The sequence below is a fragment of the Oncorhynchus gorbuscha genome, linkage group LG02, assembly GCF_021184085.1.
Source record: "Oncorhynchus gorbuscha isolate QuinsamMale2020 ecotype Even-year linkage group LG02, OgorEven_v1.0, whole genome shotgun sequence".
Taxonomy (NCBI): domain Eukaryota; kingdom Metazoa; phylum Chordata; class Actinopteri; order Salmoniformes; family Salmonidae; genus Oncorhynchus; species Oncorhynchus gorbuscha.
This window is the reverse complement of record NC_060174.1, coordinates 22,431,927-22,445,528: the sequence shown is the minus strand read 5'-3', so window position 1 is coordinate 22,445,528 and position 13,602 is coordinate 22,431,927. Positions and strand designations below refer to the sequence as shown.

At 43.0% G+C, this 13,602-nt stretch overlaps 2 protein-coding genes across 11 annotated transcripts; both read left to right on the top strand.

Moving 5' to 3' along the window:
• Positions 1 to 2,097: 2,097 nt before the first annotated feature.
• LOC123999270 (cold-inducible RNA-binding protein B-like) lies at positions 2,098 to 7,937 on the top strand. 5 transcript variants are annotated; one of them, XR_006832419.1, is made up of 8 exons: positions 2,098 to 2,226; positions 3,241 to 3,373; positions 3,500 to 3,606; positions 3,688 to 3,829; positions 3,973 to 4,153; positions 4,322 to 4,389; positions 6,965 to 7,054; positions 7,624 to 7,937. XR_006832419.1 is itself a non-coding variant. In XM_046304890.1 (7 exons), exons 2-7 carry the CDS (start codon positions 3,274 to 3,276, stop codon positions 4,802 to 4,804), a joined length of 612 nt encoding a protein of 203 aa, XP_046160846.1. In that variant the 5' UTR covers positions 2,182 to 2,226; positions 3,268 to 3,273; the 3' UTR covers positions 4,805 to 5,713. The 5 variants fall into 5 exon arrangements, 4 of the variants coding, with proteins under 4 accessions (XP_046160820.1, XP_046160836.1, XP_046160846.1 ...); XM_046304890.1 differs by lacking the exons at positions 6,965 to 7,054; positions 7,624 to 7,937 and adding an exon at positions 4,791 to 5,713 and having other exon boundaries at positions 2,182 to 2,226; positions 3,268 to 3,373; XM_046304864.1 differs by lacking the exons at positions 6,965 to 7,054; positions 7,624 to 7,937 and having other exon boundaries at positions 4,322 to 4,806.
• A 209-nt stretch (positions 7,938 to 8,146) lies between these two features.
• LOC123999291 (cold-inducible RNA-binding protein B-like) lies at positions 8,147 to 13,211 on the top strand. 6 transcript variants are annotated; one of them, XR_006832421.1, is made up of 8 exons: positions 8,147 to 8,271; positions 9,350 to 9,464; positions 9,623 to 9,729; positions 9,835 to 10,006; positions 10,450 to 10,540; positions 10,813 to 10,847; positions 11,519 to 11,606; positions 12,165 to 13,211. XR_006832421.1 is itself a non-coding variant. In XM_046304911.1 (7 exons), exons 2-7 carry the CDS (start codon positions 9,365 to 9,367, stop codon positions 12,182 to 12,184), a joined length of 525 nt encoding a protein of 174 aa, XP_046160867.1. In that variant the 5' UTR covers positions 8,148 to 8,271; positions 9,350 to 9,364; the 3' UTR covers positions 12,185 to 13,211. The 6 variants fall into 6 exon arrangements, 2 of the variants coding, with proteins under 2 accessions (XP_046160867.1, XP_046160875.1); XR_006832425.1 differs by having other exon boundaries at positions 8,148 to 8,271; positions 9,835 to 9,985; XR_006832422.1 differs by lacking the exon at positions 8,147 to 8,271 and adding an exon at positions 8,282 to 8,432.
• The last annotated feature ends 391 nt before the right edge of the window (positions 13,212 to 13,602 follow it).

Below are 13,602 nucleotides of genomic sequence, written 5' to 3'. Positions count from 1 at the left end.
GAGCCTGCTGTGAAAGGGTTTTCTAAGGTGAGTGAAAGAAAATGCATTCAGGTTTTTTCAGCATAGACCTACATCTCAAAAACAATGGTTGAGAGAGGTTAGCTTTATAATGACGAGCGCAAATTCTCCTCGCAGTGCTGAAATCTGAGAAGTGTAGCATCTGAGGCATCAGCTGTGGTCTCAACATAATGACAGAATTAGAGGAAATTGGGGAAATTATACATTTCTATCATAGAAGAGCAGTAAATCAGAGAGGATCCACTCAAAGGACTATCCTCTCTTTCTCTTGCTGTCTTCATTTCTCTCTCTCTCTCTCTCACCTTCCCTCCCTCCCTCTCTCCCTAATCCATATTGGCCTCCGGAGACACATGTTTCGAGACTCCTTCATATCGCCCCACCCTCATCACCACCACTATACATCCACCTCCACAAGCAGTGTGTGAACAAACCCAGAATAACAATGTGATCTTATTTGACCTCTTAAAGGCACAGGGCCATTGCGTCAGAAGCTGCTATTTCAGCTTTCTCTCTGAATGTTTTCAACATAGGTAGATGTATTCTTATCTTCTGGTAGGTGTGGTCAGTGTTATACTGCTTTAAAAGGGAAGTGAATGTGAAAGGCTTGCTATTTTTGTGGTTGGGGCAAAGTACTTTTGTTATGTACTGTGGCTTCTGATTGCACAACATATCAAAGCAATCTTTAAAATTATATATCATAGTGCCACAAAAACCCATTGTCCATTGCTATCCTATTTTAGCAGATGTATTGCTTTGCTCTGCTTGTCAGTTTTGGGCTTGGCAATGGTGCTCAGAACCAGGGCAGACAGCTGTGTTGTTTTTCCTAACCATTGTGCTGCTACATCTGCATTGCTTGCTGTTTGGGATTTTAGGCTGGGTTTCTGTATAGCACTTTGTGACATCTGATGATGTAAAAAGGGCTTCATAAATACATTTGATGGATTGTTTTGTGGCATAATCATGTGAGATAAACAACATGCCATGGCAGCCAAGCCTGAACACATCTAGGCTCACACTGCCTCTGAAATGCTGCATCCACAGAATAACAATCAACATCTAACAGAGAGCCCACTGCCAGGGCACAGCAATATCTGCTGCAGTCAATGAACCTCTGTGGAAGCACTGTTCCAGCCAGCACTATGAGAAGGCAGGTGCCATCCGACCATCAAAACATGCACTTACAGCGTCCCCCTCTGTCTGATTGTATATTAGCGCAGCTTTACTTGAATTAAATAATATGTTGACCTCATCTGCATTACATAGGCTACCATTATTTGAGGTTGCACAGACACACATACTAGACAATTTACATGTGCACGTGTTTTTGTCATTCCTTACTCTTCTCTCACATAATTTGAATTATTAGTAATGGTTTGAGGCCCTGAGTGAATAATGGGACATTGTAAACCGGAGAAAAAGAGAGAGATGGCGGTGGCCTGCACATCTGTCATCCAGTTGGGTGGAAAGGGTGGCTTTTTGCTTAGAGAGAATATGAGGAGGCGGTGAGGCAGTCAGCGCTGGGTGGAAAACTGTGGTAACGAACAGGAAGCCGCAGAGCGTATGTGTGTAGGAGGTAAGGCAGATGATAGCAGCACTCATGTTGGCCTGTTAGCTCTGGTATTTATAGCCTGGCTGTGGTTGGCACCAATATGCTCCTTGGTCTTGTCTAGTGCAAGAACAGCAACATCAGAGGGGCTGCAAAACTGTAAATCTGATCAGACCGGTCTGGTGTATAGGAATTTGAATGGCAAACCTTTGGTTTGTATACTTAATGTAGCCTATGTACAGTAGTTTTGGTTTATCAGAAAACATCCCAATCCAGACACCAGAGCAGCGAATTTGGGAGTACAGTGGCCATTTGCTGACATTGAAAACGATGCAGATGTCCTATATTGGGTTAATAATCTTTGCACGAACTCGGCAACTGTCAGTCCAAATCGGAATATCATGAGATAATATCACACATGAAAATACAGTATACCTAGCTTACCCACACTTGTTTTATTTTATTTGGCCTCCCCTGTACACTACATGATGTTTTACCGCCGTCAGGTGGACTGCGCAAAAACTACTCGCCGCAAGCACACCGTTCTTATTTTACCTCCATGATGCGCACGCCCCTTTTGCTATTTATTCATGACTCACGCAGATGCTCATATATTGGAGCCATTTTGACATATTTCTCAGACAACGCCAAACCACACAAAGGTAAATGTTTACTCACTCAATTCTAATAATTACCGGGTAAATGTACCACAATGCCTTTTAATTTCCTATGGAAAATAATTGTCTTTGACCATTTACTTTCTAATCAACGTTCGCTTTGCAATTTGGCAAGCAAATGTGTTCATGACGATGAAGGAATTGAAGCGATTATAACGTTAACGAGCTAGCGTTAGCCATGGTTATTCCTTAGGCCCCCGTCCTCGTGTGTAACTTTACTCGGTATGTAACGTTATTCGATTTCCAGTGCCAATGTTTACTTTTTTTTCACGTTATTTGCCGTTACAACTGGATGTTATTTCAAAGCCAAATTCGGTCTAGTAACTTACTAACAACGTCGTTGGTAGTTACCTACAAAATGGCCGTCCGATAATGCACGTTTCATTAGCGAACATTAACCGTTAACTAACTAAAGTAACTAGATATATTTTGGACGTCGGCGTGGCAACATGTTATTTTACTGCCGCTGTTTAGGTAACGTAAACGAATTACCAGATAATACGCTAGCTGACGTTGCAAGATAGGCCAAATCGGGGCCAGGTCGTGTTTACTGTGCGGATTGAAATGGCTAATGGGACTGCTTTTGTCGTTCGCCTGCTAACGCTTAGCTAGTTTGTTAACTATCCTTTGTGTGCTGCCTGTTTTTTTTGGCTAGCGCCTCTCTAGCTAACATCAGCTCAAGGTTATGGTGGGTACTTGCCTGTTTGGTTAGTCACCATGGTTGAGCATTTTACCACTGTTTCCTAGGTAACTTAGCTAACGTTAGTAAATTGGCCTGCTAAATTATAGCGAGTGTATGACGTTAGGTAACTTTATTGCACGGGTTAAAACACGGCTGCTGCACTAATTTAAACTATTGGTGGAAGAAAATTGCCTTATCGTATGGCTTCATAGCAATTTGCGCTTCTGGTGCCATCCGTATGTTAAATTGTTTTTCTCAGTTGTATTTCCTTCAGTTCTCAAAACAGTGAATGTTTTCTAAACAGTGTGTGTGTGTAGGCCAGGCGCTTATTTTTCTCTCTCTAGATAAAGATGTCTGACGAAGGAAAGCTTTTTGTTGGAGGATTGTGTTTTGACACAGATGAAACTTCACTGGAAGAGGCGTTTTCCAAGTATGGCAACATTGCTAAAGGTATGTTGCCTCTCCAGGACCTGGTTAACAGTTTGGCAATGATGCTTGTGTTGCCTCAAGTAGATTTTGGCCATATGGGTGGTTGATGAAAACAAAAACCTGTTTTAATCCCCCCCCCATACACAGTTGATGTTGTAAGAGACAGAGAGACTCGGAGGTCCAGGGGTTTTGGCTTTGTGACTTTTGAAAACCCTGAAGATGCCAAAGACGCAATGGCTGCAATGAATGGCAAGGTGAGGGGATTCTTTCCACAGACACATGCAGATCTTCCACTAATATAAACCACTGGTATTTACTTACCCCCACCCCTTCAGTCTGTTGATGGCAGGATGATCCGTGTGGATGAAGCTGGCAAGTCGGGAGGAAGATCTGACCGTGGTGGTGGCGGCGGCTTCAGGGGGGGTTCTGGCGGCTTCAGGGGGGGCTCTGGTGGCTTCAGAGGAGGCAGAGGAAGAGGTGGGCATGGTTATTTATGAGGAGTTAAGGGCTGGCATTGCGAAGTGGTCAAGTTTCCTTTTGCTCTATCACACCCCTCTTTTTATTTGACCTTGCGCCAAACTGAAGGGCCTTTGACTGAAATGCTCTTATTTTTGCCGTAGGTGGCGGCTATGGTGGAGGAGACAGAAGCTATGGTGGTGACAGAAGCTATGGTGGAGGAGAGAGAAGCTATGGGGGTGACAGAAGTTACGGTGGTGGGGGAGACAGAAGTTATGGTGGTAGCTACAGGAGTGGTGGAGGATACTCCTCTGGGGGTGGCAGCGGAGGTTACAGAGAGGCCAGGTAAGACTTAATTTAATGGTTTTATTTTTCTCTAAAGTGCTGACCTAAGTGATCAGTCAGCTGGTTTTAGTAACATTAATAGGCTTTTAGCTTCAGTTGTTTTTCTAGGATAATCATGTACTTTTCCTTGGTTGCCGTTAACCAGCGTTCATATGTGCACATTTTTAGGAGTGGTGGTGAAAGTGGTTATGGTGGCCGCTCTGGGGGATCCTACAGAGACAGCTATGACAGCTATGGTAAGTTTGATGTTGCCATGAACTCACTGTTGGTATGGACTAGAAATGTTTAGTACGGACTGGACATGATTGCATAGACTCCCAGAATGGCCCTTTAAGACTTTGTTGCTCAGTATCCGAAAGCCTGTGCCCTCTTGGATTAGCATGTTAAAATACCCAGGCCTGCTCAAAAATCCAGCTCTGCCACCCACACAGAAGCAAAAAGACATTTCAATATTTTTTTTTCACTGAGTCAGTTTTCTTTTGAAGAGGCATAAGTTCACATCCAATGCCCCTTGCCCTGATGCTTTACTGTTTCAATAAGAACTGTGGCACAAAATATGAATAGGTTCTAGTCTACTGTGTGAAAAATGTCCGAATGCTGCAGTGCCTTTACACTTGTGGCTTCTTCTTGTCCTCAGCTACACACGAGTAAAAACAAAAACAAACTTCCTGATTGCAAGATCGTCCCTTCGCTGGCTGTTTTTTAAAAGATGCGCTCTTCGAAGAAACTTTTTTTCCTCTTCTGTTTGTGGTATCTGGTTCTAGTGTTTTCTTTAACAAACTTGGCAGGATCTTTAGTTTTTTTTGTGTTGTGTTCTACAGGATCTGTCATGGCAGTAATTGAAATCCTGTAGCGTTAAATTACTGTAAGCCTTGACGCTCACTAAGGATCTTAATACCTTAAGTTCAGTATGCCCTCCTGGTGTTGCAGGAAGAGTGGACACTGGGATAATCAAATTTGATAATTAATGGCTTTATTTGCAATGAAACCTGTTTCCACCGTTAACTCGTAATCTGTTCAACACAGCCTGATAGCTTCTAAGACAAATTCAGTCTTGCCCATGTTCCTGCTCAATCGGAAGACTCAAATATCAGTAGTAACATGTTTCCATTTAAGCTTATTTTAACTGGCGTTGTGAATTCTGGACTTTAAAAAAAATCTGTGAAATTTACACTAGAAGCTTGACAAGCTGTGATGTGCTCCTTCAGTTCTGTAATGCATTCCTTTAGTGTAACAAGGTAGGAATGCTAAGTGAGAGCATGGTTTCCAGCAGACCACCTTGATATTGCTAAAGATTTGTAAATACTCAGTATCCAAAGAGTGAATGACTTACTGGCGAAATAACTTTATTTTATTGAAAGGTATACTAGGTGTTTGCAGCCTTCTGCAGTTGGCCTAAGGTACTTTGCTCTTCTCAAACGTGCATAATATGATGGACTCAACATTCACGATCACTCAATGTTACTACAAGGATATGTGCTCTGTTCTGTGTACAAACACCCAATTTTTTTTTTGTATATCCTGGCTTCATGAAGCCTATTAAACAATCCGTTGAAAATGCTCTGATTTCTTGTGCCTTCAAAGAACTTAAGCCTGTTCAAACTAAGCCAGCTGAATGTTATGCAATGCGAGTCTGGTAGGGAGTGATGTTGAGAAATGAAAGCATAGTGTCTGCTGGAAAGGGTATTCTGAAAGGTGGGATCTCATTTTGGAAGGGTGGCTGACTTAATACTCAGAGGATGCTAAAAGATCTAACCTGAAGCTAGTCATTGTGGGGAGCCTGGGTGTGTTGCAAGCAGAATAGAAATGAAATGTCGTGCTGGCACTGGTTCTTTTATAATGCTTCATTGCGCCCAAGAGCTCTACTATCGTTTTGGAACTCAACAAAGTCCTTGGAGAATGAAGTGTTGTGCCTACCGACACGTGAATCCGCTCTGGTGAATGCTGCTCTCTTGGCTAGTTCATAAGTGGAAATAGGCCAGTAATGTGAGGTAAAGACTTTTGCTCTCCTGTTCGCATCCCTCAAGTTCTCATTTTGATGTCCATCTTAACTGCCTTCAACTTTACCCAACTGCCGCTGTCACTTCCTCAGGCCCTAGCCGTTACTGTTCAGAACCCTGAGTTGCATGAGTACGTTCAGTAGCGTATCCTGTTTTTTGTGTTTTATTTTATTTAGAATTTTCACCCTGTCCCCGTAGACAATTGGGACTACTAGACTCTGAAATGACCATTGAACTTTTGAAAATTCCATAAGTTGTCATGGTTCAAGTATCCCTAGTGTAAAACAAGATCCTCCCAGTTTTGATCTGTGAAACTACAAGTATTGTTCTCCCAGTGATTGCAAAAGATGTCTTCATCTTAAAGGTAGACTCAGCAAAATGACGTTGTCACAAGCAGAAGTGCAGACATTGATTGGGACGCAATAGACTTGGTCACACGCTTCACAGCATTTTAGCCAGGGCACCAAAACAGCGAAGTTGTTGAGCCTTGTGCTTCAAGCGTTTAGTAGTTGTGGAAATTGGCCCACTATGCTTTTCACTTTCTGCATCTACGTCATATTGCTGAGTCTACCTCAATTCTAGACAGCTATCACCTTTCTACTTTTGCTTGTCAAGTTAATCACTATGTAATTTGTTTTGTATAAACATCTTAACATTCAATCGACTTTGATAGGATTAACACTGTCTAATGCTAGAAGTTGATGCTGTTTAGCACATCTGTAGTTCATGTTGATAATGATGAACAAATGCATGTCATATTGTTGCCCTCAAAAGCTGTACTCAACTAATTACACTCTTGTTACTCGATCAGGTTAAACTTAAGCGTTGGATGTGAAAGCCTGCTTTAACACGAGGTTGTGGACTTCGACGCTGACTGTTTCGTTCCAGTGCTTCCTTGGAGGTGGGTATTCTCTGACGTCAGCTCGAAGGCATTCAGTACACGTCATGGGCCCTGTTTGCGTTCCCCTTAAATGACTTGCTTATCTGACACATTTTATTGTTGAAGGCAGTGTTGTGAAACTCTGCTTTTATCTGTCCTTTTTGTCAGATGAGATCAGGTGTCACTCACGGAAGGGTTCATATTTACAGTATATAACCAGTGCATGTTTTAAATTCGCTATGGTCCCACTCGGATACATGAAATCGTATACGACCTACATTGTCCGTTTGTCCATCAAAGATACAAGTCAACTTTTGACCGTCTTCAGAATACTTGCATCAAAGGACGGGCAGGTTTTTTTGCTCAATCCCGGTGTGTACAACCTTGTGAGAACTCCCTACAGAATATGCTTATACCAATCCAATGCTTTTAAGTGTGGGGAGAAGTACACACTTCGTAAGAATTGGGGATGCATGCTGTTGATCTGACTAACAGTAGCGTATGGTGCAACTAACTTCAGTTTACATTTCTAGCAGTGCACTCCTATCATTTTACTGTATTCCTTCTGACTAATTCTAACTTTATTCCAGGTTCACCACAGGATGGTTTGCCCTGAAACAGCTCCTTGGAAAATAGTCACCAGGAGATAGATATCTAAGACTGAACTGGAGATGTGCTGCTGAACTGGACTTGTTGAATAGTCAAGACCTGCCTTGGAATGGGAGTGCATATCTGAACCAGATTTTATATATCCATGATGTTTACCAAAGGGATTGTCATTCTGGCCTGCCTGCAGTACCTGTATTACAAGTATACACTTTGTATTTTTTGGTGAAGTACTCAAACGAACGTCTTGGAAATTGAATGGATTAAAAAAAAATAAAAAAAATGGTTGTCTCTTGCACAGTTTATGGGATGTTCTTGTAATGTCTGTTGTACAGTACAAATATTTCTGATGGTAAATAAGACTTTCCATTCAGGACTACTCATGGATATATTGACCCAAAGATAGGCAAATGCACAGGCAGTTGGCTGTAGTTGACCCTCCAACGTAACAAATTTACTTTGATTAAAAAAAATCTTAAATGCTATTCCTGAGCTGTGGAGGGTTCTCTGCTTAATATTCATAAGCTGGGCGTAACTGCAAGGGACTCATCAATACATATACTGGGAGGCCTCACATCTCATTCATTCCCATCTGCTGCAGGTCGGTCGGAAGATATTCTGTTTTATCGGAGGTAAGCGATTGTAATAACCATTTCCATAAATGTTTGTGTTCGTAAAAGTATTTTATTTAATTCGTGACAGGCGCTACCAAGATTGTGGCAGGCTAAATGAGTGTGACATCACCCGAGGAGGAGTCTGAAGGTGGCTCAAGATGCAGCTAACTAGCGAGCAGGTAGCCAACGATAACATGATAGTAAATTGTGTTCGATGTCCGAATTAATGGACAATTATATTGTGGTGTGCGGAACAGACCAACGTTCTTACATTTGTCATAATGCCGATGCCCACATTTTGCTATACAAGTGAGCGTGCTCAGAAACGTTAGTCGATGCAATGACGCAGTGATAGCTGGCTAGTCGGGCCATTAGCACTATCATAAATGGCGCCGTTGTGGTTGTTGGACAATGTTGAACAAAGGGAGTTTCACAGCTAGGCCTGGGACATGAGGGGGCGGGGAAGACTGTCGCTTACTGATTTGTACTAAAAACGGAACTGAATCGCACGCATTCATCTGCTTGTGGAGCGAGGACCGCTTTTTGTTGCGAAAACGCACATTTCATTGGCTAGGTACCGTGAACTCGCTAACTACGGTAGCGTTAAATTGGGAAAGAGGACGAGAAGGCAGCGCTAGCTACCGGGGGGGGGGGACTTTATGAGGTCTTGGGCCTTTATGAGCTAAGCCCCCCCCCCCCCCATACACGCATTTGTTCTTCACTCGCTGGCACTTGACTGGTTTTTATCAAACTTGCTAGGTTACCTTCATGTTGGTAATACAACATACTTGGCATTGGGTAAAAATACAAATCAGAATCAAGCCAAACAACTTTAAAATAATTGTGTTATTGCGTGTGTAAGCGCACCATTGCAAGAATAGAACAGAGGTTTGCATCCAATAATAACCTATCCAGTGGCGTAGGCACTGCCAGGCCCACCTAATCAGATTTAGCTAAAAAAAAAAAAACTTATATATACACACTCAGAACTCCCCCGTTTGCCCATCCACCAACGAATTCCAGCCCTGCTGCTAACAGTTCATTGCAAATAAATCATTGCACCCATAATAAACATGTTATTTCTTCCCTTCTGCAGTGGTGAAAAGGAAGAATGTCTGACGAAGGGAAGCTTTTTGTGGGTGGCCTCAGCTTTGACACTAACGAACAGTCATTAGAAGATGTATTCTCCAAATATGGGCAAATATCTGAAGGTAAGCGACTAACTGTTGGATATTGGGTGCAATGTAAAATATATATATTTAAAAAATATGTATCTGGTGGTCCACTATTTGAACATGCTTTGAATGATACACGTCTTGCAAGGTTGCCTTGTTTCTCTATAGTCTTTAAATAACATTTCTCTGTCTAGTTGTTGTAATTAAAGACAGAGAAACTCAGAGGTCCAGGGGCTTTGGTTTCGTCACCTTCGAGAACCCAGATGAGGCCAAGGATGCTATGCTGGCCATGAACGGCAAGGTGACAATTAAACCTCAACTCCGCCCTGAAACACAACTCTGTCTTGACTGTGCAACAACGATGTTAATGGTTTATTCTTTATATCCCCAACCCTTTCTGTGTCAGTCTCTTGATGGCAGACAGATCCGTGTCGACCAGGCGGGCAAATCTGGCGGTGGTGGCAGGTCCGGAGGCGGATTCCGAGGGGGCTCTTCAGGCGGCAGAGGAGGTGGAGGCGGATACTTCCGTGGAGGCAGAGGTGGTGGTGGTGGAAGAGGTGGGCGTGGCTTCTCACGAGGCAAGTTTGTTGTTTTCTATCCTACAGCATCCTGACCTTGAGTGTCCCTCCCTCGTTTGCCTTGGAGTGACTGACACCCCAGTTCCAACCCTACAAAGATGTCCTCACACCTGCGCTAGCCTGGGATTCTGTGGCTTGCAGAACTAACCAGAAGTAGTCAGTGCGTATGCGTGCACCCCGCACTCTGACCCCCCCCCCCCCCCCCTGATCCCTCATCCTTAATAACCACTCCTATGTTCCCATGTCTTTTTTGTTTTGCAGTGACTGTTGCTGTTGTCTAGTAGCTGTAGAGGTTTGATTGAGACATCTGTTGGGCTACTGATAGCATGTCCAAACTGAAGAGTGGTGTTCGATATTCTCTTAACACATTTAACCATAAGATGAGTGCATGGCTGCTTTTAGCATTCCTTTGAGTCAGCTGTTAACCACAAGTTATATTACAGGTGGTGGAGACCGGGGATATGGTGGTGGACGTTACGACAACAGAAGTGGAGGCTCATACGGATCAGAAAGAGGCTACTACAACAAAGACAGGTGAATAGTGATATACCACCTCAGCTACATAAAGTCACATTTGCATATACATAGCTACTATATGTTAGCAATTGATAGAATTTGGGAAGACAATGGAAAGGTGAAGAGTATAGATCCTATAGGTAAATCACAATGCATTTTAAGGAGCTATGTGCCCATTTTGACAGTAGGCAAGCACTTTTAGGAAGACCATTTTGAATTTGATGTTACTCAATTTGCTTCTGCTCGTCCAATTCTTGTTTACTGATGGACATTTCTTCTTCTGTCCACAGAGCACAAGGAGGAGGATATGGAGATCGTTCAGGAGGTTCGTACAGAGACAGCTATGATAGCTATGGTGAGGCTTCTTATAAGCTTACACAAGTGTAGGGAGTCAGGATAGGCAGCCAATCTGGTGCCTGGACATCAACATCCCTGAAAGCTACCATAGATTTGGAATCGGCCAATCAACACCAGAGCCGAGGCATGTTCTTGCCCTGTATAGCAGCTGGATGGGCTCCTCTCAGACCGGGTTTGCCCCCTATGGTCTTGGACCAACTGATGGATGAAAAGATCAGTGAAATTAGTAATTTTCTCAATGTATGAGGCCTTTAATCATGTGTAATGGAGAAATGGGTTCCCTATTCCCATTCTTTCCTGACCATATTGAGAAATACACCATCCCAAGTTACACTTTTGGTGTTTCACAATATGTGGTACATAATTAATCTTCCAGAATAAAGAGTTGCAAATGAACCTAGTGGTGGACACTGGGTATTTCTTACAAACAAATGCCCTACCAGGTTAGTATTGAAAATGGGAGTCATTTGGTGTTAAAGGTATGTGGTATAGGAAAGACTCAATATACAACATCCATTCCTTTAGGGAGCATCTGTGGAAGAGGGTCTGCAGATGGGCCTTAGTGTACTTGTGTTTCCCTCCTTGTTGGAGAACCTGGGACCTCGTCATTAACCACTGGGCTTTCTCTTCTCTGAACAGGCGGTGCTGTTGTCAGTGGCGCACAGTGAGGCTGACTCCTGTAGTTGAAATATGTTGAAGGCCCAGTTTAGCACTGCAGAAAGCCAAGGTAGGCTGACCTCGGTCTGCGACTGTCTTGGCGCGAGCTGTCCTACAGGGGCCATAGCATTAGCCCTCTACTTCCTGCTTTTCTTGTCATAAGCTTTTTCTCTCTGTCTTGTAGCAGCTTTTTTGTAGAGGTGTATTTTCCTTTGCTTCTTTGCCTTGCAGTACAAGGATCTGCACACACACACACAATGGAGCCAGTCACCTTTCTTGTTGACGTAATTTGCATATAGTAGCAGGATTGCCTTGTCTGTCTGCTCTGTAGTTTTGTTGTTTAAAGTTTTCTATCCATGGAATAAGCCGACGTACAATTGCTTTCATCGAGCGGAGGTTGACTGCGCTTGCTAAATAGAAACAAAAAGGTTCTCAATCAGCTGGCCTGCCTTCAGATAGAGTATTTGTCACAGAAAATGTAATTCACTCCAGCATAATTTGCTACCACTTCGAAGTATCTTCAAAAGGAATTAACGTTCAGTAGCAGCAGGGCCCCTTTCGAGAGATACGCCCTCTACCATCCACAGAATCAAGGTAACCTGTGTGTGTCTTTCCAACTTCTCTGCAGGTGACGAGGGTGGCTGGTAGGACAGTGGCGTCCGGAAGCCTGTCGTCTGGGCACGGCCCCTCACCCCGAACCGGCGGCCCCATCCCGATGACGGCGGGCCTGGCCTGGTCCTAGCCCAGCGCCTGCTGCTCCGCGACACTTTAAATCTTCTTCTGAAACCCACCATGTAGATAAGAGCAGTCCTGGATAAGTGCGGGGAGGGCTGGCTTGCACTCCGAGCCACCCACCACCGGTCTGTTCCAAGTTTTTGTTTTTGTTACTTTCTGATCCTCCTTATTTGTTATTGAAAACCGCAGAGAACTAAATTTTAATTTACAGTTTTTGTGGGGAGCTCGAAAGAGCAAGGCTCATGTGCTGTAGGCCTTTGCCTCACTTTGGGCTGTGCACAACCTGAAAGACATGGAATGTATCTTGGATAGAGAATGGTAATGCTGTTGTAGTTTCAAAGCTCTGCTCTGTAACAAAGTATGAAAATGCTTGCACTTATTTTGGTTGATTTGATTGTGACTGCTTTGCCACCCATTAATGGTGATGAGTCTGAATGAGGGAAATGTACACAAATGTCTGAAACCTTCCATCACCACCATGTTTGCACTGTTCTACCTGACAGAGGGAGGGATGGTGGAGACGTTCTCTAGTCCACTGGGCTTTTTAGGATCGCTGTGGGTTCTGGTAAATGAAGAGGGCCTACTCAAATGTTTTCTGGATCACTGATCTGTTGTTTGACTGACTAATATGGCAGGTTCTTGTCTAATTTATTTTGGTTTCTGAGAACGTTTTTTATTTTATTAGCTGCACATTTTGAATAAGGAACTGTCACATGACAGTTGAGTACACAGCGGTGAATTAATGTGAAGCGGGCCAGTTCTTAAAGGTAACTACTACTTATGAGCTCTTTTCAACAAACCTACTTTTTATGAGGGTACAAATGGAGTGACTTCACAACTGTTCTCGTCATAGCATCAGATTGGTTTTGTATTTGATTTTTCTTTAAGCATTCTGTATCTTCATGGTTGTATTTTTCCTAAATAAAAAACCTTTACAAATCTCTGGTGCTGGTTTTGATATAGGCCACATTATAGGCATATTCTTTTCTCATTTGTATGCGTTTCAAAAAGAGGTGACTTGATAGATATACATTTATGAGATTATATTTAAAGTCGTATCTGGGTAGAAATGAAATGATATTGTCTGAGGTACACTCACATCTGCTAATGAATATTAATATAAAAGTCATGCTGGCTATTGGAACAGCCCCACATGAGATATTATTTTCTGGAAAGTCTGATAATAAGTTGTGCACTAAACTACAGCTATAGGGTTTATAGGCCATGACAGTATAAAACAATTCCAGCATGGGCTGTCTTATTCTAAAAAAATACAATGCATGTGTAGACAAACGAAGGAGTGTCCCGTCTACCTGTGGTCCGATCAAACC